Source organism: Elephantulus edwardii, unplaced genomic scaffold (assembly GCF_000299155.1).
Source record: "Elephantulus edwardii isolate Elephantulus edwardi_28Jun2011 unplaced genomic scaffold, EleEdw1.0 scaffold00211, whole genome shotgun sequence".
NCBI classification, from domain to species: Eukaryota; Metazoa; Chordata; class Mammalia; order Macroscelidea; family Macroscelididae; genus Elephantulus; species Elephantulus edwardii.
Genome location: NW_006399961.1, coordinates 408,209 through 433,619, shown reverse-complemented (window position 1 = coordinate 433,619; position 25,411 = coordinate 408,209). Strand labels below are relative to the sequence as shown.

General features: G+C 42.5%; 1 protein-coding gene across 2 annotated transcripts in view; it reads right to left on the bottom strand.

The window, feature by feature from the left end:
• The window catches only part of SYN3 (synapsin III), a 785,331-nt gene that overhangs the window by 536,856 nt on the left and 223,064 nt on the right, over positions 1-25,411 (bottom strand). For both annotated transcript variants that reach the window (XM_006897530.1, XM_006897529.1), the window contains 2 exons: positions 13,198-13,354; positions 8,116-8,205 (listed from right to left, as the gene is read on the bottom strand). In XM_006897530.1, coding sequence (XP_006897592.1) covers positions 8,116-8,205; positions 13,198-13,354 — 247 coding nt within the window. The remainder of the gene's footprint in view (positions 1-8,115; positions 8,206-13,197; positions 13,355-25,411) is intronic.

Here is a 25,411-nt window from a genome sequence, read left to right as displayed (position 1 = left end):
TCTATTTTGTTGTTGCTTGTCTGAAGAAAATCATGACATTCCAAGTTGATGTGTTTTCATTGTAGTTAGAATTTGAGATTTCTGCATACATACCTTCAGCAGCCCTTTCTTTCCCCCATCACTGGGGTCCTCTGACTCCTGTACCCCGCCTTGCCTTCTGCTTCATGTTGAGGGGGCTGGGATGCTTTGTTTAACTGCCTTGCTGGGTTGGCTCAGATGGGATACGTGTGTTGGGGGTCAGGGACTTGGGTGCAGGAGGGAGGGCTGTAAAGAACCCAACCTGTTACGTGACAACCTGGTCTGGGCTCCGGCGACAGTTTGCTACCCTTCACACAGTTCACTCACACAGACGGGCCACCTCCGAGGTCCTCACTTCATAGAATTAAGACCTGTGGCTACTGGAGAAAGCTGACTGCAATCCGACATGGGGTTCTTCATGATTTTTTTAGGGGGGGGGAAGAAATAAAACTATAATATAAATTCTTTTATTAAATAAAATTATTTTACATTTTAGTGTTGAAAGCTGAGAGTAGGGACCGTGTGCTTTGCAGAGTCTGGCAAGATAGAATGGTGATGTTTAGCATGGCCACTTCCTCCCTCTCTAAAGAAGATGGGTATTTATCCACTCTTATTAGTGTTTATCTCTCCAGTTCATTCCACCCTAGGAAACAGAGCTATTGATGGAAACAGGAGGGAAGAAGTAGACACCACATATTGTGTGTTTGTTTCACATACACACACACACACACACAGAGTCCAGGCTTGGGTCTCCTTAGGATTGCTTTTATGACCTTGTACTTTTCATCTTGTGGTTGTGCCATTTGACAGAGGGAGAATGGGACATGTGGAAGGAGCTGGGCCTACTCCCTGTAAGAGTTTAGATCTGGTATTTGGGAATTACTTTTTCATTTTTAACTTCAAAAGTCTTAGAAGGTGGAGCCCCTGACTCTACCCACACAAGTGCCCTCCCAGGTCAACTTCAGCATCTCTTCTGAGTAGCATCTGGCCATGTTTGGCCTTGCTTGAGTCCCTGCCTGGCACACAAGAAGGGACTTGGGGTGAGGCCTGAGCGTGAGCCACCAGAAACCTCCGTACTGAGCAGCAGAGGTGGCTGAGCGGCTGTCCTGGTGCCAGGCCTGGCGAAGAGAAGAGCGGGTCCTGGGCCAAGACAGGCCCTTTGCAGGGTGGTGGTGGCAGAGGGCAGGCTTTGAGCTTTCCAAAAGCTATAGCTTTGTTTATTTCACCTGTTCACTTACTGTATAATTTAAAGTCATTTATGTAGCTGAGACACTTCGGTATTTCAATTATATCATGGATGTTTTATTTTGCTAAATCTTGTGTCATTTGTAGGCTGTAATATGTGTACATTGTGTGGAAAAGAAAAGAAAAAAAAAATAAACCCACATGCCGCCATTTTCCTGAATCAAATTCTACAGTGGGTTGGAGGGTAAGCTGCTTCGAATGTGTAGGCAGCTAGATTGGCGAGTCGGGGAACTGGAAGAGGCTTTCAGTGGTTTCTAGAGGACGAAGAGGAAAGAAGAAGACAGTATGGACCCTGTCCTTGCCCCAGGCACTGGTCCTGAGCGATGTGCTGGCCACTCCCACTCCCTCCTCTCAGCCCCTTTGTCTGCCCAGTGGAGACATGGTCTCTCCTGAAATCACGGACAGCCATGAGAATTGATTCCAAGGTCTTTTTTTCTCTCCTCTGGCATCTCTTCTGCTTTTCAATCATGGATGCTGTACACCCAGGTTGTCACCTCTCAGTGCAGAGTTCTAACATGACCAGGATAGGCAATGCTAGGAGACGCCTGTCAACCCTTACTGGGCCCCGAGACTACATCACGCCAGTGGAACACTATTTTCCATACTGGTTCTTGGGCAAAGAAAGAAGTCCATGACTTCCTGGAATCGCGCTCCTTTGGAGCTGCTGAGGCCCCTGAGAGAGAATATTCTCTCCTGCACACACCCCTTCTCCTGACTCGGTAGATAATGCTTACCAGTGTGGACTGGCCTAACATAGGGGGCAAGAGCTTGGCTCCTGGGTACCACTGTCGCTAGGGTCTTTTTGTATTCATGAGGAACACTTTCAAACTCTGATGACAAAGGCAAAACCAACATGGGATGTGTTTGTGGGGTAAGGGACCTCAAAAGCTTCCAAATTGGCTCCTTGGAAGGAAAGGGGAGAAGGATTTGGAGAACAAGTCTTGCTTGGGGGCGGGGCATCTTGGATTCTCCCCTCCGCTCCCCACTCCCTTTAGCCAGTCGGCTGTCCTGAAACCCAGAAGTGATGGAGAGAGACCAGCCAGAGATACACTGTCTGGAAGGAATGTATTTGTTGCGAAATTTTGTAGCACTGTTTACAGTTTTCCTCCATGTTATTTATGAATTTTATATTCCGTGAATGTATATTGTCTTGTAATGTTGCATAATGTCCACTTTTTATAGTGTGTCCTTTATTCTAAACAGTAAAGTGGTTTTATTTCTATCACACACCTGCTTGTCTCTTGCCTTGTTGTGTTCCGAACGGCCGTAGGGTGGGGGTTTCTGGGCAACGGAGACCTATGCAAGCCTGACATGCTTGCCCTAGATCTAGACTTGGCGGGGGGGAATCTAATGCACCTCATGTTGTGTATGTTGAGTTAGAAATTGATCCACAGCTGCGCCTCCAGTTGGCTTTCAGAAGCAGTTAAATCTCACGGGAGGAAGAGTGTCCATCTTCATCTTGCAGACCAGCCTGAACTGTGTACGTTTGGGGCGCCAGTCCAGGGCATCTCCTTACCAGTAGGCATGTAAACTAGTTGCCACCCTCTTTCAGCCCTTTGCAAGGACAGGAGGAATTTCAGGAGAAATATCCAAGCTTTCCTCCTGGTGGCTAAACTGGTCCTGACCTTGTTCCCTGAAGCCAGGATTCTCCCCTGATTCTATGAAATCTGTGTCATAGTGACACACTTGGCATCAACACGAGTCAGAACCGACTCAGTGATGGCAACTAGTTAACTGGTTATCTGATCATCTGTGGGAGGTGCACGGCCCCCAGAAACAAGGCCTTGATTTGACCTTGCTTATTTTGCCCTAAAGCATCTCAAGCCGGTGGGGTTGGGAAGGAGGGCCTGGTTGAGTTGGGAATACCGGACATTAATAAGCCACATCAAAGCCAGTGACCCTCTCCCGGAACTCAAAGCTGGGCCTGTCAGCCTCAATCAGCTGGGCTGGCTTCACAGCTCTTAACTTTCAACCCACTGTTGACTATTAAATTCCAACGTGCAGGTCTTAATCCTAGTCTAAAGCTATCACGTTTTGAGCAAGGTGGCTAAGTGAGAGGTGGTTGGTTTGAAGCTGCACAGAAGAGGTGGCTGCACAGAAGAAAGCCTGGCAATGCCCTTCTGTAAAGATCAACCAAACCGTTACTCTCGAGATGATAGTACTTGATTGTGATCTTACACAACAGAGACAAATCGCCGCACAGGGTTGCCAGGGCAGTTTGCTGTGTGCAGGGAAGATGGATTACATCTTTCTCCCATGCAGCAGCTGGTGGGTTCACACCTTTTAGCTGAACACGCTTGATCATTGCGTCCTGAGGGCTCAATCTATTAAGGCTACAGTCATGAAAACTGGGACACCTCCACTCCATCACAAGGAATCATCCTAGTTGAAATCGACTCATTGGCACTTAAAAACACACTTTGAGTACTATTTTATGGCATGTACAGTGCCTTGTACACGGGGTCGTATTAAACCTCTACATTCTGATGAACATACTGCACGCTGGCTGTCAGGTGAGAAAGCGAAGGCTTGTGGAGAAGCTAATCCTCCGCCCCACCATCACCTGCCATGGAAATGAGCCTGGCTCGTGGACGCCTCCTGTGTGTCAGGATAGAACTGTGGTTCATGGGGTTTTCAAGTAGCTGCTTTTTATTCCAAATCACCAGGCTTTTCTTTGAAGGTAGTTGTAGGCTGGCTAAGATCTTTCAGTTTTCAGTCAGCAGCCATGCATGTTTACCACCTGCAATCTTAAGAGGTTTCTACTGCCCAAAGTAGACATCGAGTAAAAAACAGGCACATCTGGGACTGAGATCCAGGCCAGCCTGACGATAAGCCCCACATTGTGTTCATGCTTGAACAGAACAGACTGTGTTCCAGATGTGCCCTTATTATCCAAACCAGCACATTGTTGGTCCCCATGACTCCCTATGGATCGGGCATAATGGAATGAGACGTGGAAAGAAACCCTCACTTCAGGGACCGGGATAATTGGGATGGGAGTGTCAGAGACAGCGCGATTGGCACAGGACAGAGCAGAGTTTAGGGCTGTTGTACATAGGGTCACTATGAGTCGCAAGCGACTCGACAGCACATAACAACAACAACAACAACAACCTGGTAAAGTAGCTCCCACCAGATCTATGTCACCAGCCTGCTCTCAGGATTACACGAAAGGCCCATGCTCCCAAACTGGAATAATAGGGTATGCCATTAACTATTAGGGTGCTCTGATGGCCTAATTCATAGGGAGATGCTCACATAAAGACGTCACCTCCACAATGGCTGGAACCCACCAGTGGCTCCAAAGGAGAAAGAAAGATGGATAATCTCCCACGTGATCCATAAAGTCAGACACTCAACTGAGGGTCAGCTATGAGTGGGTTCTGCCCCTATAGCAATGAGGTTGGGTTTTTTGGGGGTTTTGTTTTTGAGATAAAACAGAGCATGAAAAACAGGGGGCCAGCAGTTCTATAGGCTGAAGACCCCCATTCCAGCTTCCCTGCATCTTTATTGAAAATTACCAGGAAGTAAATCACAAAGAGAATTCAATGCAAACGAAACCAAGCTCTTTCTATTGAAAACCTTCTGCTTGACTCAGGAGGGAGGGGTTAGCAAATGCAAGAATCTGGTAAACCCCTAAGGATTGCCTGGGTGCCTCAGGGTGAACTCGAGCTTCTACCACACCTCCCCCACATCCTGATAGCTTTAGGTTTCTTACAAATATTTAATATCGGCTTCCCATAGCAGGATATAAGATCAATATCCAAAATTCAATAGGATTTCTCTACAGTAACAAAGAAGAACTCAGAAGGAAATCAATAAAGTAAGACCATTTACAATAGTCAACAACAAATTGAGATAATTGAGAGTGAACCTAACTAGAGATACAAAAGACCTACACAAAGAAAAATACAGAGCATTTCTGTAAGACACATTAAAAAAGACCTAAAGAAAGTGGGGAAAATGTGCCCTGTTCATGGATAGGAACACTCAATATTGTGAAAATGACAATCATACCAAAAGCAATCTACATGTTCAATGCAATCCTGTCCCCTCACTAATTCAGATACCAAATTCTTTTTTATTAAATTTAAATTTATTATTAATTTCAGTAAAAATTTACAGAGACTTTGGATTTCCATTCATCTCCATCTGTTGTTGCACTTTTCTCCTCTCCCAACTTTCCCCCCTAGTACACTACCCTCCTGGAAAAGTAAAATTCTTTCATTGTTTTACAATCCCTCCCCCAGGTCCACTCCACCATGTAGCCTTCACTCTAGGCTCCTGTCATGACACAAATACCTAATCACATATCCCTTTTAAGCAGTTTTCTCCCTCCTCTGTTTCAGTGCAGTATACTTATTGAACCCATCTTTCTCAGTCTCTCCCCAACCCTGATGTCAGTCCTGTCTTACAGTAGTGGTACCATGCAGTATTTGTCCTTTTGTGACTGAGATACTTCACTCAGCATAATGTCCTCCAGGGTCACCCATTTTGAATAATATTGCATGAGTTCCTTGCTTTTCAATGCAGCGTAGTATTCCATTGTGTGAATATACCACAGCTTCTCTATCCATTCATTTGTTGATAGGCGCTTAGGTTGTTTCTAACTCCTTGCTATTGTGAAAAAAGCCACGATAAACATGGGTGTGCATAGCAATGAGTTTTTAAAAATTATTATCAACATCAATAACTTCTCCAACAGGGAAAAAAGGAAACAGTCTCACAGACTTGAGAAAAAATATTTGACAATGACATCTCTGAAAAAGGACTCATATCTAAAATTTATAGAGCACTCCAGCACTCCTCAAAAAGAGAAAGATAAACATCCACAGGATATGAAAAGACATTTCGCCAAGGAAGACATTCAGATGGCAAACAAACACATGAAGAAATGTTCAAAATCTCTAACTATCAGAGAGATAGATGTAAATCAAAACAACTAGGAGATATCATCTCACCTCCACCATCAAGAGCAAAGTTGAATGAACAGAACAGCAAACAACAAATGCTGGTCAGGTTATGGAGAGATTGGAACTCTTATTGACTGCTGGAGGGATTGTAAAATGGTGCAACCACTATGGAAGGTATTTGGCCCTTTCTCAAAAAGTTGGAAATAGGGAGTTCTGGTGGCCTAGTGGCAAGAAGCTGCACTGCAATCCCAGAGGTACACGGTTCAAATCCACCAGATGCTCTGCTGGAGAAGGAAGGGCAATCTCCTCCTCTTATCAGTCAGATCTGATTTGATGGTTGTTGTTGTTGTTATGGGCCATGAGTCGCTTGCGATTCATAGCGACCCTATGTATAGCAGCTCTAAAGTCTGCTATGTCCTCTTCCAATCGCACTGTCTCCAAAACACCCATCCCGATTACCCCAGTCACTGAATCAATCCACTTCATAGAGGGCACACACACAAAAATAATAATTTTTTTTTAAGTTGGAAATAGATATACCCTTTTATCCAGCAATTCCACTGCTGGGAATACATCCTCAAGAAACCAGAGCCATGACTCAAACAGATAATATGCACACCCATGTTTATTGCTGTGTTGTTCACAATGAGACAGAAGCAGCCCAAGTGCTCATCAACAAATGAATAGAGGGAAAAACTATGGTATAGTCACACAGTGGAAAACTACACAGCACTGAAAACAATGAACTCATGAAACATTATACAACATGGGTGACTGTGGAGGACATTAGGCTGAGTTAAATATCTTAGTCACAAAAGGACAAATACTGCATAACTTCATTGTTATAAAGCAGGACTGACATGGGGGGCTGATGGGAAACTAGCAAAAGCGTAGAGAGATTTTAAACAAAATGAACAGATGAAGGAAAGAACTATTTAAAAGGAATATATGAGTAGGCATTATACATATGACAACAGTCCAGAATAAGAGGTGCATTGCAAAGTGGACTGGGGGGGAATGGAGAGGGAGGGAGAAAATAGTGCAATAATGAATAATTTTTTTAAAAAGGAACTGAGAGAGGGGGAGTGAGGAAAATGTGCAACAACAAATGAATGAAAATCCAACTTTTCTGTAAACTTTCATTAAAATCACAATTTTTTAAAGGTATAAAAATTATTATTAAATCTATTTGCTGAGACGTCTAATTCCAAAAGCAATTATGAGGCTAGAGTCCTGCATTCCTTAGACCAGTTTAAGAAGATCACTGAGCACACACACAGGCCCTGAGCACATTCCCAGACACCTCCATCCCCACAGGTTTCTGCGGCCGAGTATTTGTTCTGGATCCCCTCCGAGGAGACGTTAACCTCTCCCACCCAGGTGTTCTCCCGGTGGGAAGCTATGCCACACACTCGAGCGAGCGAAGCTGAAACCACTTCACAGAGACGACCTCAGGTCTCCTCCAAAGGTGTAATGTGAAAAGGACACACAAGCAAACTGCCCTTTGATAATCGGCGCAAAGAAAATATTACTGACTTCAGTGAAATAGAAGTTGAAACCAGGTCCTACACAGACTCAAGAGAAATAATGTCCCACCTCTGAAACGGCTTTTATCTTTGCTCTAAACCTCTGACTTCAAGAGTCAGTGAATCTCTCTGCCAGCTGACATTGGCTCCTGATTTGCCAAACATTCCTTTAGCCCCAAGGAATGTTGTCCACTGTCACCATTTACACAACCACATGGAATTTCACCTGGAGAGAGAACTCTTTCTCTAGAAATGTTATTCATCCCCGAGACACTCTATTCTTACTTAGATTCGAGATGCCTAGGGAGTTGTCCTTGACTCCAACTCCTCCATCCGCAGGACCTGAGGACACAAGATGTCCATGCTCGATCGCTCTTTGCAAAAAATAAACACAATAAAACAAGGGCACTCACCATTGGCTTATGGTTGGGGAAGAACGTTTGCTCCACAAGTGGGAACTTCTCAGGGCCCAGGGAATGGAAGATCTTAATAAGCTGAGAGAACTAGAAGAGGAGAGAGAGAATACTGGTCAGTTGTTATTATCCAGTCAGGGGAAAGCTCCCACTCCATCCCACAAGCATCCAACTCTTCTGATTCTGCCGACTATGGATTGAATTACGCTCCCCTTAAAAAACCCTTTATGTGTCATCTTGACTAGGCCATGCCATGATCTTCAGTATTATATAAATCCCTCTAATTTGTAGGAGAGCTCAAGTGCCCTAGTGGAAAGGAGCGGTGCTGCCAACCCAAAGGCATGTGGTTTGAATCCACCTGCTACTCTAAAGGAGAAAGATGGGCAGCCTTCTCCTGTATGATTTACTGCCTCTGAAAAACTTACTAGAGAACAAAATATGAGTTGGTTCCAACTCAACAGTATATAACGACTCCATTTGTGAGCTGATGTAAATATCCTTTGTGTTGTAGTAAATTCTAATGTCTAATGGAGCTTTGGTGGTGTAGGGTTAAGAAGCTGTGCTGCAATCCCAAAGGCACACAGTTCAAATCTACCAGCTGTTCTGCAGGGGAAGGATGGGCAATCTCCTTCTATGCGATTAACTGTCTCTGAAAACCCGCTGGAGGCTCGGAACCACTTCGGGTTACCCAACGACATGATGTGAATATTGGGGTTTGAAGACCTGTCATTTCAGAAGTAGGTGTCCCGCCCTGCTTTTTAATCTTAGTCTGGAAGCTCTGCTGAGACTTGTCCACCATCAGTGACTTGCTGATATTTTAAATACCAGTGGCAAAGCTACTCACTTCACAGCCACATGCAAGCCAACATAGTATGGCAAACAGAGGAGTGATGGTCTGTCCGTTTAAAGACTAAGGTGCACCTGATCCCAGCCGTATTGTCAATTGCTTCTTACGCACCTGAAAATTTGACAATGAATAAGGAAGACTGAAGAATTGGTGCCTTTGAATTGTGCTGTTAGAGTCGTGAATATAGTATGGACTGCTGGAAGAGACAGCAAATCCGTCTTGGGAGAAGTACAACCAGGGTGCCCCTTCGAGGCAAGGATGGCGAAACTCCATCTCATGTATTTTGGGCATAGTGCCAGGGGTGGCTAGTCTTTGGAGAAAGACGTCAGATGGGAAAGGTCAGGATAAGAGAGGAATACTCTGAATGAGATAGACTGATACAGTGACTAAAGCACTGTGCTTGAGCATGGGGTGGGGACTGTGAGGATGGTGCAAGGGTCAGAGCTGTTGTTCCTCAGTTGTGGTCAGCTCAACGGCACATAACAACATCATCCCATTTTATACACATTAATTGGTTATACCACCGAAAACCCCAACGCTGCCATGTTGATTCTGACTGTAAATGTTACCAGGGACAGACTACTTCATCTTAGTCCCGAGGAGTGGTTGCAGTAGGGGGTCAGGTCGGAATCAGCATGTGTTGTTGTTGTTGTTGTTAAGTGCCATTGAGTCACAGGCGACTCATAACGACCCTATGAATGAAAGTCCTCAACACTTGAGGACTTTCATCCTTTCTCCAGGTTCATAGGGTTTCTGGAAGCAAGCTATTTATGGAAGTGGATGCCACTCCTGCTTCCGAGCTTGTTTTAATCAGGGAGCTCCACAAATCACTGTCCACCATGGGTAACCACTCTGGCAGTTGACTCATCAGTGTCACAGTGTTCAGCTTCACAGCAACCACAAGTTACCTCTGCATAGCAAGTGGACACACCAGGGTTATACGACCTAGAAGAATGTTTGACCAAAACCAGTTAAAAACAGGCCTGAGGGCTGTGGTCGTCATATTGTTGTTGTTGTGTCTGTTGAGTTGGAAGCGACTCATAGCATTAGAACTCATACTCTTACCTACTGCTCCACATGACTAGCTGGTCAGTGAGTCAACATGGCGAATGGTCACCTTACCATCCCCCACCAGCCTCTGCATTTCCTTTCCCTTTCCGGGCTTCATTTTCCCCTTGGAAAAATAAGGTCTCAACCAAGTGCTCCTTAGAGGGAAGAATGGTAAGACTCCGTCTCACATTCTCTGGACATGTCAGAAGGGGCCAGTCCTTGAAACAAGATCTCATGCTGGGAAGGTGGAGGGTCAGAGGAAGAGGAGGAGACCCTCCACGAAATGGATTGACACACTGACTGCATTAATGGCTTTGAGCACAATGAGGATCATGAGAATGGTTCAGATCTGCTGTTTGTAGAGTCACTAAGAGAATCAGTCAAGAACAACATATTATATCATCTTATGACTACATCATCGTATGATGTTACACATTTATTAACATATTCTTTAATAGAATGCATGCAGCCTCCCAATAGAATTAAAGATAGGTGGGGGTGGACATGATGGTCAGTGTTGTTCACGGCTCTATTTCTAGGACCTAGAACAATGATAATAGAACATAACATACACTGAGAATATGACAACTGAGGCACAAACTGAGATTTGCACACCAGTGTTCATAGCAGCACTATTCACCATTGCAAGAACATGGAAACAGCCCAAATGTCCAAACACAAATGAATGGATTGAGAAATTATGGTACATTCACACAATGGAATACTATGTAGCACACAGAAACAATAACTTTGCAAATTATTATCTAACTTGGGAGGGACTGGAGAGCATTATGCTGAGTGAACTAACTCAGTCACATAAGGATAAATATTGTACAAAACCATTATTGTAGAATGAGTATAAGGATCCAGGAGGGTGGGAGTGGCTGGAAGCAGAAGGATGTGGATGTGCAGGGGGGAGGGGGTAAGTAATCATTGGGTTGTTCAATTTGACAGAGGGGTGAGGGAAATGGAAAGAATTTGTATTTGAATTTTGTAAATAAACTAATGGAAAACTTTTAAAAAAAATTAAAAAATTTAAAAACAGAACATAACAGATGTCAATAAATATTTGTTATGTAAATCAATGACTTAAGGGCCAAGGAAAGATAACAAGCAATTAAATTTGTAATTATAAATGCTGAAATAATAAATCTTTGCAATTTATTCTAAGCATGTAAATACTGAACTACCATGTAATTATCGATCCTTAAATATGTAATTATAGAATTAAATACATAATTATGAAAATAAGTGTGTAATTCTTGGTTTGTTTCTGTTCCTACAGATGCCATCGGGCCAGCTCCATTCACAGTGAACCATGAGCCGCAGACCCAACCCTGCCTGCTCCTGTGCTGTCTGCAGCCTTTGCTGTGTTCAAGCCAGTTACTGCAGTCACTATACCAGTCCATCTTGTTAAGGGTCTTCCACTTTTTTCTGGCTCACCACCTTTTATCATCATTTAAAGTCTTTCCTCCTGAGGGCCTATCTTACGGCACTATGTCATACTATACTCCACTGCTATTCTTGGCATCTTTAAGGGTCCAGTGTTTCATACAAAGGGGAGCCCTGGTGAGCATAATTGATAGAGAGTTGCACTATTAACCCAAAGACCAAGCTTCTCTAGTGGTTCCAATCCACCGGTGACTCCACGAGATCAAGATGGGCAGTCTCCTCCTGTGTAATTTATTGCCTTGGAAACCCAACAGTGAGTCAGCTTTCAGTAAGTCCTGAGCTGAGGATCAAGAGGGAGAATGAGAGGGTTGTTTCAGAAATAAACGGTGGAGCCTCCTGCATAGTCTGTTTCAATCTGGAAGCCCTGCTGAAACCTGCCACGATGGGGAATCTTGGTGCTTGAAATACCAGTGGTATAACTTCTAGCATCACAGCCTCACGCCAGCCACCGCAGCACAGTGAACTTACAGATGTTGTTATTGTTGCCGTTAGGTGCTGTCAAGAGAAGCAGGACTCATAGCAACACTGTCAATAACAGAGCTGGACCGTGTCTTATCTTTTGTCATCCTCACAATCTCTGACACCCTCAAGCGCACTGCTGCGGTCACTGTCAAACACCTGCTTGGGGGTCTTTCTCTCCTTCACCGTCCTTCTATTATCCCAAACATGCTGTCCGTCTCCAAGGAACAATCTCTCCTAGCAACATGCCCAAGTAACAGATGAGTGGAGGCTAATTCTAGGTAGACATAAGGATTTGGAGATAAAATAAAGCAGGATAAGTGATTCAAGAGGTAACATTTGAACAGACACAAATAAATACATGCAGGAAACAAATGAACGTAAGAATCTTGTCTTGGGGCTGGAGAGAGGAAAGAGATGAGCTGGTTTCCCCATTCCCTGGCTATGAGTTGCTGGGCAAGTTACTCAATAATTTTGAATCTGAGGCTTTGCCTGTAAGATAGGACAACAAAGACCATCTCATGAGGTAGGCATGGTTTCCTGGTACATAGTAAGTACTAATGAAACTGTTAATGACAGCCACAGTGATGGCAGGAAGTTCAATAAGGATGGCATCCACTTTTATCCCTGGTATCACGCCTTTCATTCATAGGGTCTCTATGAGTCGTCTACTACTCAACGGCACCTAACAACAATAAAAACGACAACATAGAGAGAGCTATATTGGCCTAGTGGAAAGAAAGTTATGCTACCAAGTCCAAGGTGGGTGATTTTAATCTGCAGCCCTCAGGCCTGGTTCAAATTGTTTTTCTGTCAAACATTCTTCTAGGTGGTATAGCACTGGTCTGTGCATTGCTGTACAGAGGTAACTCATGATTGCTGTGATGCTGAACACTGTGACACTGATGTGCCAAATATGATAATGGTTACCCACGGTGGACAGTGTTTGGTGGAGTTTCCCAATTAAAACAAGCCTGGGAGCAAGAGTGGCATCTACTTCTGAAATGGCTTGCCTCTAGAAACTCTATGAAGAGTGCTCAGGCCTTTTGTTCATAGGGTTGCTATGAGTAATCTACGACTCGATGGCACCTAACAACAACATTGTAACACTATACTATAATCTATAATTAGATAGTATTGGTTAACACTGATGGCAAGGATCCAAGGTGTTTTATCAGTTCCCTGACTCGGACTCTTCTCATCACCGAGACGTCTACATGACAGGTATCTACTGCCTTCCAGGCTCTTCCAGAACAGACTGGCCCATTACCTACCACCCAGGGCTTGCTGCAGAAGTTGTAGACGGAGTAGAGGGAGTTGACAGAGGGCAGCCCTCCATACTGGAGGCCGATGACCAGGCTGCGGTAGTCTTCCCCCAGGGCCATGCTGTAGGCATGCTGGCGCACCAAGATGAAGTCTGGCTTGAAGGACCTGCAGAGAAAGAAGTGAAGAGTGGCATTACTCACCACCCTGGTACATGGATGGAGCCTCAATGTACTGGGTGTGCTGCTGGGACGGTGTGATCACTGTCTGCAGGGAACGTCCTTTGTTTTGTTTCAGGGTTTTATTGGCTTTTGGAGGTTTTTTTTCCTCCTTTTATTACTATTATTATTGGTTTGTTTACAAAGTTCATATACATTATGTTTCACACTATCCTTTGTTCACATTGTGTTTCATACACTCATTCACATGCATTGTGTTTTATAAAACTAATCACCACTGGACCTTGGCCGTCATTACCCTGCCTTCTCACCCGGGTCCTTCCCATTTCCTTCCCCACCTCCCTCCACCCCCATACCATGACACTTTGTGGTTTCACTCCTACTCATCCTCACAGCTCTGCTCCCACCTCTTTCCCCCTTAAGCTCCATAACTTGGGAGAGACTGAAGGGCATTATGCTGAGTGAAACCATTACTGTCAAAATCGATAACTAGGAACTTTCTTGAAGATGTTGTTGTTGTGTGCCTTTGTGTAAGAACTATACCATAGTTGATTCTCCAGTGGGTTTTCAGAGGGTTTCACATGGGAGGAGACTACCCATCCTTCTCCCACAGAGCAGCTGGTAGACTCAAACCCCATGCCTTTGGCATTGCAGTGCAGCTTCTTCTCACTAGGCCACCAGAGCACCTTTAACACAGGTGGTGTAAAAGCATGATAAGGAGGGTCAGAGACCAAGTGCAGCCATTGTGGTGTTATGTGCTGTCAAGTAAGCTGTGGACTCCCAGCAACCCTGAGTGTTAGAGTAGAATTGCCCATGGGGTTTTCTTGGCTCTAATCTTTATGACAATGTTTATATTTGTCAGATTTTCTCCTATGGAGAGAGCCACCTATCTTTTAGTTAGCAGCCCTAACACTTCATCATTGAGTCATCAGTATTCGTTACAGTACAGCTCAACCAACCAAATCAAGCCCATGGCTGTGGACTCAGTTCTAGCTTATATTAACCCCACAGGACAGGGCAGAGCCAACTCACATTTCCCTAGGTGCTACTATTTTTTATTAATATTTTCCCATCTTTTATTGTGATTTGAGTAGAAGTTTACAGAAAAAATTGGTTTTCCATTCCACAATTATTACGCTTTATATTTCCTGACTATGATTATAATCCCCACATTGCAATAGCACACTTTCATTTCTGCACTGTGTTCCCTACTTCTATTCATTCTTCTTCCTATCCCTTCCTGCTTTCTGAGGTGTATCCCTGAGCAAATGCCATTTTAAGGAGTGCAGTCTTCGCTAGTGATGTTGATCACCTTATTGGCCTGTCTATTGTTTCACTGTCAATTCAGACATGGAGGTTATTTCAATTCCAGGCTTAAAGGATGACCACAGTCTTAAGGATTCCAATAGTCTCTGAACGCAGCACATGAGGCATGCTTCAGGATTCTGAGTTTCGTTCTACATTTCCCTTACTCTATTTGAACTCATCCACTGTGATTCCTCTCAGTGTGGTCAGCAGTGGCAGCTGGGTGTCTTTTGGTTCTTAGTGTCAAGGCTGTGGAGACTGACATTCACATGGTCTCCACAGTTTACCAACATCAACTAGACCTTTGAACCAATGGTTTTCATTTTCTTCACTTTCCTTTGCTCCAAATGGGGAATGACCAATGTTGCAACTTAAATGACTGCTTGAAAGCTTTTAAGACTGAAGTTACTACTTACCAAAGTGGTATAGAGAATATTGTCTTTGTTACTATGTTATGGCAATTGACCTTGGTATGCCCAAGACTATTACTGTCCTGAGCTCCTAGGCCCAACAACACATTCCCTCAAGGTATTTGTTGTTGTTGTTGTTGTGGTCAGGTGCCGTCACAGTGACCCTACAATCAACAGATCTGAACCCTGTCCTATCCTGTGCCATCATCATAATCTCTGACACATTACAGCCCATTGCTAAAGTCACTGTGTTCATCTTATTGGGCTCTTCCTCTCTTCGCTACCTCTTATGTTTACAAGCATAATGTCATTTTCCAAGAAATGGCTTTGCCTTGTTTGTGTCCAAAGTAAGGTGTTTCGTTCTGGCTAAAAAAGGTTTTCATAATTTTGTTTCCTGTGTGTGTGTGTGTATGTGTGTGTATACGTGTATATATATACACACATATATACATATATATATTTGTAGTATATACAAATTAAGATGCAGAAATACCATCTGTCAAACCTTTAGAGTCATGAGTTTATTCTCATTTACCTACACATAACTATCTGTTCAACTTAACTGTGACAGGCTGCAATCTTTACAAAAGCACATCAGTAAGTCTTTCTCCCAGGGGGCTGTTTGATGGATTTGAACTGCTCACATTTCATTTAGCAGCTGAGGGCTTAACTAGTATACCACCAAGTTCTTTAGTTAGTCTTTTGTTTGAAGCTAAGTTACTGACTTTGGATGGCCCAAATAACTCTTACCATTTTGGGCAAGGAGTTCATGGCTATAAAGTAAAAAAGAAAAGAAAAAAAATCCCCTTCCTTTTGTGTTTCTTGCTGTTGGCGGCTGTTTTCTAAATGTTCCTACAATGAAATTTATTTCCTTTTTGATAACCAAAAATACATATCAAATATCTAGCAAGTCTACAGAAGATGAAATGATTTCTGAATTTTTCACCTTTAAGTCCCATGAGAAAATCAACCTCACCTCATGGTAGCCCAAATGATTTTGCCCAAAATGATTAGAGTTATTTGGGTCATCCAAAGCCCAAAAATAGCTTCAAACAAAAGGTGTTTTTAACAAAGTCCACAAAGACAATATTCTACATCTTACTTCGGTGAGTAATGACTGGGGACTTGTGAACCTTACCTAAGGTACAACTATTAGTCTCTTCATGTTTCAAACAAAGAAAAGGGAAGAAACACAAAGATGCACTGAGAAGTCTAAAGAATGAATGGACCCTGGAAACCTCAACTCCTGATACCATCCTGCTACGATCCTGATACCAGAAGAACTCGATGGTGCCCAGCTAACTCCACTGATCATTCTAAAAAGGGATCACAATAGAAGTTCCTGGACAGAGTGGAGGAAAATGTGGAACAAAATACAAGAAATATTTTTAAAAAGACAGGCTCATTGTTCTGAACAATGCAAAGGTATGTAGTTCAAATGCACCAGCTTCTCTGCAGAAGAATCCTGGGCACTCTCCTCCAGAGCAATTTACTGCCTGTTGCACAGCCTGCTGGAGGGCCAGCAATGAGTCAGCTCCTGATGGTACACAACAACAACAACAATGACAATAAATGGTTAACATGCATGAAAAACAGAACTAGTTTTCAGTCTTTGTCTGATTTAAAAAGTAATATATGTAAAAGTGCTAAAAAATCCTTGAAAAACAGAAAGGAAAACTATCAATAGTTCTGTAACTCAGAGAAAATCCCAATTAAAGTTATAGCTATTTCTTTTTATGTACGTGATTATTCAGTTATCTACTTGAGTGCCTTTATTATATTCTCACAATTGTATTTCCTATTCTCCAAGAATTATTTTTTTTGTTTTCCATAAACTTTGAGCGTGCTCTCTATTATGAAAATATTTTCAAAACCATCATTGCTGATGGTTACATAATAGTCCCACCACTTTTCTGTCAGTTTGTTGGAGAGCTGTGGCCTGTGTGCAGCTGTGATGCTGAAAGCCAAATCACTGGTTTCAAGAGTGGAGAGAGATTCCCAACAACCCTACTTGCTCAATGAGAAGCTGAAGTGAAGAATTTTTTTTTTATTTTTTTTTAATTATTTTTGTGTGCATGTACCGTCAAATCAGATCCGACTGGTACAGGAGGAGATTGTCCTTCCTTACCCGGCAGAGCATTTGGTGGATTCGAACCGTTCGCCTCTGGGATTGTAGTTGCAGCTCCTTGCCACTAGGCCACCAGAGCTCCCCTTGAAGTGAAGAATTTACTGATGAAGATCAAAGCCTCCATCCTTGTAAATGGATTCTACCTTAACATAAAGAAGCACAACTCTCAAACTGAGCCAACAAGCAACACCATGACAATTGGAGGAGAGATGGACGTTGTCAGAGATGTCACTTTCCTTGGAGCCATAAGCAGAGCTCGTGAAAGGAGCAGCCAGATATGCAGATGGACAAATGTGCTGCAAAAGTCCTCTTCAGAGTGTCCAGAAGCAAAGGCTTTACTCTGAGCAGCCAGGTGTACCTCACCTGAGCCATGGTGAGCGAAAGCTGGAAAATGAAAATGCAAGACCAATGAAGAAGGGATGCATTTGAAACTATGGCGTTGGCAAAGAACAGTAAACACAATATGAGCTTCCAGAAGAATGATTGCAACTGTGTTGGAAGAAATACAGACAAGAAGTTCTTTTAGAAACAAAGAGAGTAAGACTTGGTCACGTGGACTTTGGCATGTTATCAGAAAGAACGAGTCTCTGGAGAAAGGCGTCATATTTGGTGGACTCAGTGCAGAAGAAAGCCTTCCAGGGTGGATTGGAACAGTGGCTGCAACAATGGACTCAAATGCAGCAAAGACTGTGGGGACAGCACAAGACCAGCAGTGCATGATTTCATTGCTGTTCTTAGTCAGATCTAAAAAAAAAACCCCACATAGTGCTGCACTAACAGACAGGCCATGTTAATTCCAATCATCATCTACTGTATATTAATAATCAGGTTGCTTCTAATATTTCACACATACACTTTGCTTGGCTCTACAATCAACACTCTTGGTACCAGCAGCCAGGAAATCAAAAGACGAAAGTCTGCTGTCAGAGACCTCTCCAAAGTACTGAAAAGCAATGATGTCAATCTGGAGACTAAGGTGTGCCTGATAAAAGCCATGGTCTTTGCAATTACTTGATATGCATAAAAAAGCTGGAAAATGACTAGGGAGGATAGAAGGAGAGTTGAAGTCTTTGAGCTGTGGTGCCGGAGAAGAGTATTAAATATACCATGGACTGCTAGGAGAACAAACAAGTTTGTCCTGGAGAGGGTGAAGCCAGGCTGCTCTTTGGAGATGAGGATTCTGAAGCTCCATCTGACATACTTTGGACATGTTGCAAGGCAGGGTCAGTCCTTGAAGAGGGACGTCATGCTTGAGAGGATGGAGGGACAGAGCGGGAGAAGAAGACCCTCAATGAGATGGATTGATTCAGTCACTGAGGTAATGGGGATAGGTGTGTTGGAGACAGTAAGATTGGCAAGGGATAGAGCAGGGTATAGGACTGTTGTACATAGGGTTGCTATGAGTCGTAGGCGACTCAAAGGTACATAACTACAAACAACAACAACAACATACTTCTTTGTACAATGATATCTTCATTTTTAAACTGTTTTCTTTAGATTCTAACACTATACCAAGAACTGAAATTATGACCCAATAATTGGCCCAGCGGCCAAAAGGAATGAGCTTCTGTTAACACAGTCAACACATCCAGCCACACTCTGCCCAGAAAGGCTGTCCTCACTCCTACTTCCTCTGCGGCGGTGTATCAGAGAAACCACCCTGCGGCTGCTCTGCCAATGTTGCACTTTCCCCTCCTCCACGAGACTGGATTTTTGGAAAGCTAGAGCTCTGTTCTGGTCCTCAGGGATTGACCTGGTGCCGATGCTCAAGCCATGTTTACGGAACTGAATGTTCTGTTCAGCTCCTAAAATGTTTACCCAGATCTGCAATTTTTTTATCCTTAAAATGAAAAGTAGTTATTTTTCCCAAATGACAGCAAACTCTGTCATCTCACATAATCAAGGCATGCAGTTTTCTGGGATAAGAGAAAAAGGACTTGATAGATCATATACTTTGGAGCATTGCTTTGAAATATATACCCTAAGAAAATGGGAACTGAGACACAAACGGAGATTTGTACGTCAGTGTTCATAGCAGCGATATTCACTATCACAAGTGCAAGGACACAGACCAGATGCCCAACCACAATCAAATGGATTGAGAAATTGTGGTACATTTACACAATGGAATACCACACAACACTCAGAAGCAATGATTTTGAGAATTACTACATAGCTTGAGAGAGACGGGGGAGCATTATGCTGAGTGAACTAACTCAGCCTCACAAGGCAAAAGACCATTATTGTAAAAATAGAAGGATAACTAGTAAAACGTGTATAAAATCCAAGGGGGTGGGGGTAGGAGCAGAGTAGTGAGAATGGGCAGGGGGGATGTTAAATGATAGGGCCACACAATTTGATGGGTAGATGGAGATGGTTAAAGGACGTGGGAAAGATCTGGTAGGGATCTGGAAAGACAGGGTAATGGGTAGGCAAAGTTCAATGGTGATTAATTTTATAAAACGCAAACAATGACTGTATGAAACATAATTTGAATTAAGGATAGTGTGAAACACAGTATCTATGAACTTAGCATACAAATCAATATAAAATAAAAGTTTAAAAACCAAATGGAACAATCTGAGCATTCATCACAATTGTCTTGTAAAAATGTTATGTAACATTTATGTAGTAAGTCATATCTATCTATCTATCTATCTATCTATCTATCTATCTATCTATCTATCTATCATCTATCTATCTAATCTGAAAGACGACAATCTCTAAAGCAGACCAAAGGAGAATTGCATATGGACGACTAAAGGAACACACAAATCTGTCTTGGAGTAAGTGTAACCAGTGTGCTCCTTAGAGGCAAGAAATGGTGAAACTTCATCTTGCATACTTTTGGCATATTATCAAGAGGGGCTAGCTAGTCCTTGGAAAAAGACATAATGCTGGGAAAAGTTGAGAGTCAGAGAAAGAGAGGAAGACTCTCAACAGCATGGACTGACAGAGTGACTGTATCATACTGTTTGATCATATCAAAGATCATGAGGATAGCAAAGGAGAGGGTCAAGTTCAAATCTCTTGTTAATAGCAGTTGCTGGGCTGTAGTCTACTCGCTGACACTTAAAAACAACATAACAAAATTTGCTACTTTAACAATTTTAAGTATATTAAAACTACTTTTTCGACGATGTATAACCTAACCATGATTTACTTCCAAAATTTTTCATCATCTTATAAACAATCTTTGCGGGGCCCGGCCCCAGTTTTGTGCTCTCGGGGTGGGGATGGGGTGGGAGATATAGTTACCGAAAAACAAACAGGCAATACGGCACTTGGAAGGTGGAGGGTGGGTGATAGGGTTAGGTTATGCCAAGATTTATGGAGTACAATTACCTGACCAACTGACTGGAAGAGATCTATATTTACTCTCATAAAAAAAAAAAAAAAAAGATGACCCAAGAGACTGTGGAAATTATCAAATAATATCATTAGTATCACACGCAAGATCCTGCTGAAGATTATTCAGAAATCACTGGAACAGCAGATGAACAGAGAACTGTCAGATGTGCAGGCTGGGTTTAGAAGAGGCCCTGGCACTACGGATATCACAGCCAGTGTTAGATGGATCTTGGCTGAAAGCAGAGAGTACCAGAGGAATGTCTACCCGTGTTTCATTGATTATGCAAAGGCATTTGGCTGCGTGGATCACAACAAATTGTGGCTGACACTGACAAGAATGGGAATCTCAGAACACTTTGATTGTGCTTATGCAAAACCTATACTTGTACCAGGAAGCAGTAGTCAGAACAAAGCAGGGCAACACTGTATGGTTCAGGATTAGGAAAAGTGTACATCACAGATACTTTCTATCTCCATATCTTTTCAATCTACAGATCATTCGGAAGAGATCATTTGGGAAACTGGACTTAATGAGGAATGTGGCATCAGAATTGGAGAAAGATTCATCAATACCCTGTGTTATGCAGTTGACACAACCTTGCTTGCTGAAACTGAAAAGGACATGAGATGTTTGCTGCATGAGAGCAAGGACTGTGGTCTTCATAATGGATTGAAGCTCACACATCAAGAAAACAAAGATTCTCACCACTGAGCCTATTGGCAGTTCCATGATGGATGGAAAAGAGGTCGAGATTGTCGATAACTTCAGGATGACAAGCTTGGTTAGATAAGCAACATTCTTGGCACTGTTGTCAAGAAATTAAAAGACAAACTTTTTAGCAGGGAAAGTCTGCTGTCAGATACCTCTCTAAAATACTGATGAGCAAAGATGTCAGTCTAGAGACTAAGGTGCACTTGATCCAGGCTATCATCTTTTCAATTACTTGCTATACATCAGAGAGCTGGACAAGAACGAAGCATGATAGAAGAAGGATCTATGCCTTTGAGTTGTGGTGCTGGAGAAGAGTATTGAACATACCATGGACAAACAGGTCAGTCCTGGAGAGGGTGAAACTAGTTTATTCCTGAGAGGCAAGGATTTTGAGGCATTGTCTCAAATACTTTGGGCATATAGTCAGGAGGGATCAGTCCTTGGAGAGGGACATCATGCTTGAAATGGTTGAGGGACAGAGCAGAAGCAGAAGACCCAGGATGAGATAGATTGACTCAGTGACTAGAGAAATGGGATTAGGTGTGTCGGTGACAATGAGATTGGCTCAGGATAGAACAGCTTCCCGAGCTGATGCACCCGGCAGCACTATGAGTCACAGGTGACTCAATGGCACACAACAACACCACCAAAAGTAAATAGGAAACTATCTAGTGGGTAGGCATCATCATGATAGACGGTGAAGAGATTGAGATTGTTAACAGCTTTAGTTTACTTGGCTCCACAATCAACACTCTTGGTACCAGCAGCCAGAAAATCAAAAGACAAGTTGCTTAGGGAAAATCTGCTGTCAGGGACCTCTCCAGAGCACTGAAGAACAACTATATCAGACTGGAAATTAAGGTGCACCTGATCCAGGCCATAGTCTTCACAATTACTTGCTTTATATCAGAAAGTTGGACAACGATTAGGGATGGCAGAAGAATTGATGCCTTTGAGCTGTCATGCCAGAGAAGAGTATTGAATATACCATGGACTGCTAGGATAACAAATGGATTCATCCTAGAGAGGGTGAAACCAGGCTGCTCCTTGGAAGAAAGAGTTCTGAAGGTTCATCTGACATACCTTGGGCACACTGCAAGGTGGGATCAATACTTGGAGAGAGACATCATGCTTGGAAGCATGGAGGGACAGCATAAGAGAGGAAGACTCTCAATGAGATGGATTTATTCAGTGACTAGGGTAATGAGTGTAGGGGTATCAGAGATGATACGATTGGCTCAGGATAGAGCAGGGTATAGGGCTGTTGTACATAGGGTCACTATGAGTTGCCAGCAGCCCAGCAGCACATAACAACAACAACAGTGGGTAGGGAGTTGCGATATAAACTCCTAGACAGGCAGTTCAAATCTACCAGTTGCCACCACACAAGATAAAAGTAAATAACCCAACTGAAAAATGGGCACAGGATATGAACATACACTTCACCAAAGAAGACATTCAAGATGGTAAACAAATACATGGAAAAATGTTCAAAATCCCTAGCTCTAAGAGAGATGCAAATCAAAACAACTATGAGATACCACCTCACCCCAGTAATTATAGCAAAATTTAACAGAACAGCAAACATCAAATGCTGGCAATGTTGTGGAGAAACTAGAACCCTTATTCACTGTTGGTGGGAGTGTAAAATGGTGCAACCACTATGGAAGGCTGTATGGTGCTTTCTCCAAAAGTTGCAAATAGAAATACCATTTGACCCAGCAATTCCACTACTGGGAATTTAAATAAACCAGAAATGCCACCCAAACAGATATATGCGCATCCATGTTTATTGAGGCTTTGTTCGAGATAGCAAAGAGCTGGAAACAACCCAAATGCCCATGAACAAATGAATGGATAGAGAAGCTCTGGTATATTCACACTATGGAATACTATGCAGCACTGAAAAACAAGGACCACATGAAATGTTATGCAAAATGGATGACCGTGGAGGACATTATGCTGAGTGAACTATCTCAGTCACAAAGGACAAATATTGCATAGGGCAACTGTTGTAAAATGGGACTGACACTGGGGCTGAGGGAAGACAGAAAATTGCACTGAAACAGATGAGGGAGATAACTGTTTAAAAGGGACATATGAATGGGTATTCTTGTCATTACAGAAGTCCAGAATTAAGGCTGCACAGTGGAGTGGATTTGGGGAAAGGGATTGCATAACAATGAAAGAGTTTTTCTTTTTCTTTTCAAGGAGAAGAGTGAATTAGAGGGGAGGAGATGGGTAGGGAGAAAAGTGCAACAATGAATGACTGGAAACCCTAAGTCTCTGTAAATTTTCATTAAAATTATTTTTTAAAAAAATAAATCCACCAGTTGCCCTGCAGGAGAAGGAGGGGAAATTTCCTCCCATGTGCTTTACAGCCTCTGAAAACTTGCTGGAGAGTCGGCTATGAGTTCATTCCAACTTGATGGCAATGAACAAAAACAAGCCAAACTCTGCTCTCGTTAAGCATTAGCTCTCATTCTCACTCCTTCACAATCTCAACTGTGCTTTTTCCCCCTATTCTAGATATGTCATGAATGTGGGATCACACAGTATTCATCATTTTGTGCTTGGATTACTTCACATGACAATCTTTTAAAGGTTAATCTGTTCACACAATGGAATACTAGGCAGCATGCAGGAGCAATGATTTTGTAAATTACTACCTAACATGGGAGGAACTGGAGAGCAGTATGCTAAGAGAACTAACTCAGTGTCATAAGACAAATACTTTATAGGACCATTATTTTAGAGTGAGTATGAGGATCCAAGGAGGGAGGGAGCTTAATCATAGCATCACACAATTTGATGGGTGGAGGGAGGGATGGGTAAAAGAAAGGAGAAAGATACAGTGTGAAAAAACAATGTATATAACCTTTATGAACTTTGTAAGTAAACCAGTATAAAATTAACAATAATAATAACAATAAGCTACCATCTCAATCCAGTAACAGTGACAAAGTTTAACAGGGCAGCAAGTAATAAATGTTGGAGAGGATGTGGAGAAAAAGGGAACTCTTATGCATTACTGATGGATTGTAAATGGTGCAATCACTCTGGAAGGCAGTTTGGCACTTCCTCAAAAAGCTAAACATAGAAATTCCATGTGACTCAGCTATTCTACTACTTTGAATATTCCCTGAGAATATGAGAACTGAGGCACAAACTGAGATTTGTATACTAATGTTCATAGGAGCATTATTCACCATTGCAAGAACATGAAAACAACCCAGATGTCCAACCACAAACAAATGGATTGAGAAATTATGGTATATTCACACAATGGAATACTAATGCAGCACACAAGAGCAATGATTTTGTAAATTATTACCTAACTTGGGAGGGATTGAGTGAACTAACTCAGTCTCACAAGGATAAATATTGTATAAAACCATTATTGTAAAATGAGTAAAAGGATCGAAGAGGGGTGGGAGATGTTGGAAGTAGAGGGATGAGGATGTGCAGGGGGAGTGGGGACTAATTATTGGGTTGTACAATGTGATGGGAAATGGAATAATTTGTTCTTTAAAGCAATGTATTCAAATTTTGTAAATAAACTAGTAGAATTTTTTTATGAAAAGGTTAATCCATGTCATAGCTTGTATTCCTGCATTTTTAAAAAACATTATTTTAAAATTTGATATGTAATGTCCCCAAAAGATATCCTATACCACTTGATTGTTATAGTTGGCATGTCCTTAGGGAGTTGCACTGCTGACCTAGAAGTACCATGTCTCTGTCAGCTTGACTCCATCAGTGGCTCCCAGGAAGAAAGACAGGTGTCTCCTCCTGTGTAATCGTACACATAAATCTACGGCCTCAGAAAGCCCTCAGGTGGTCAGTCACAAGTCTGTTTCAACAGGGTGGCCATGAGTGAGAGTGAAATGGAACTTTTTCCTAATTAACTGTTGTACTTTATTTTCTCATAACATTGTATTGTAGGATAGAACATTGTATTTTAGGATAGAACTTGAAATTGACTTTTTGACTACAAATGCAACACCATTCTTCTTCTGTTTTTCAATTCCCTGCATAATATATCTTATGATCATGTGTTTCAAAGTGAACAAAGCTGGTCCATCTCATCTGACTAATGCCTAGTATGTCATGATAGATGGAGAGGATATTGAAACTGTC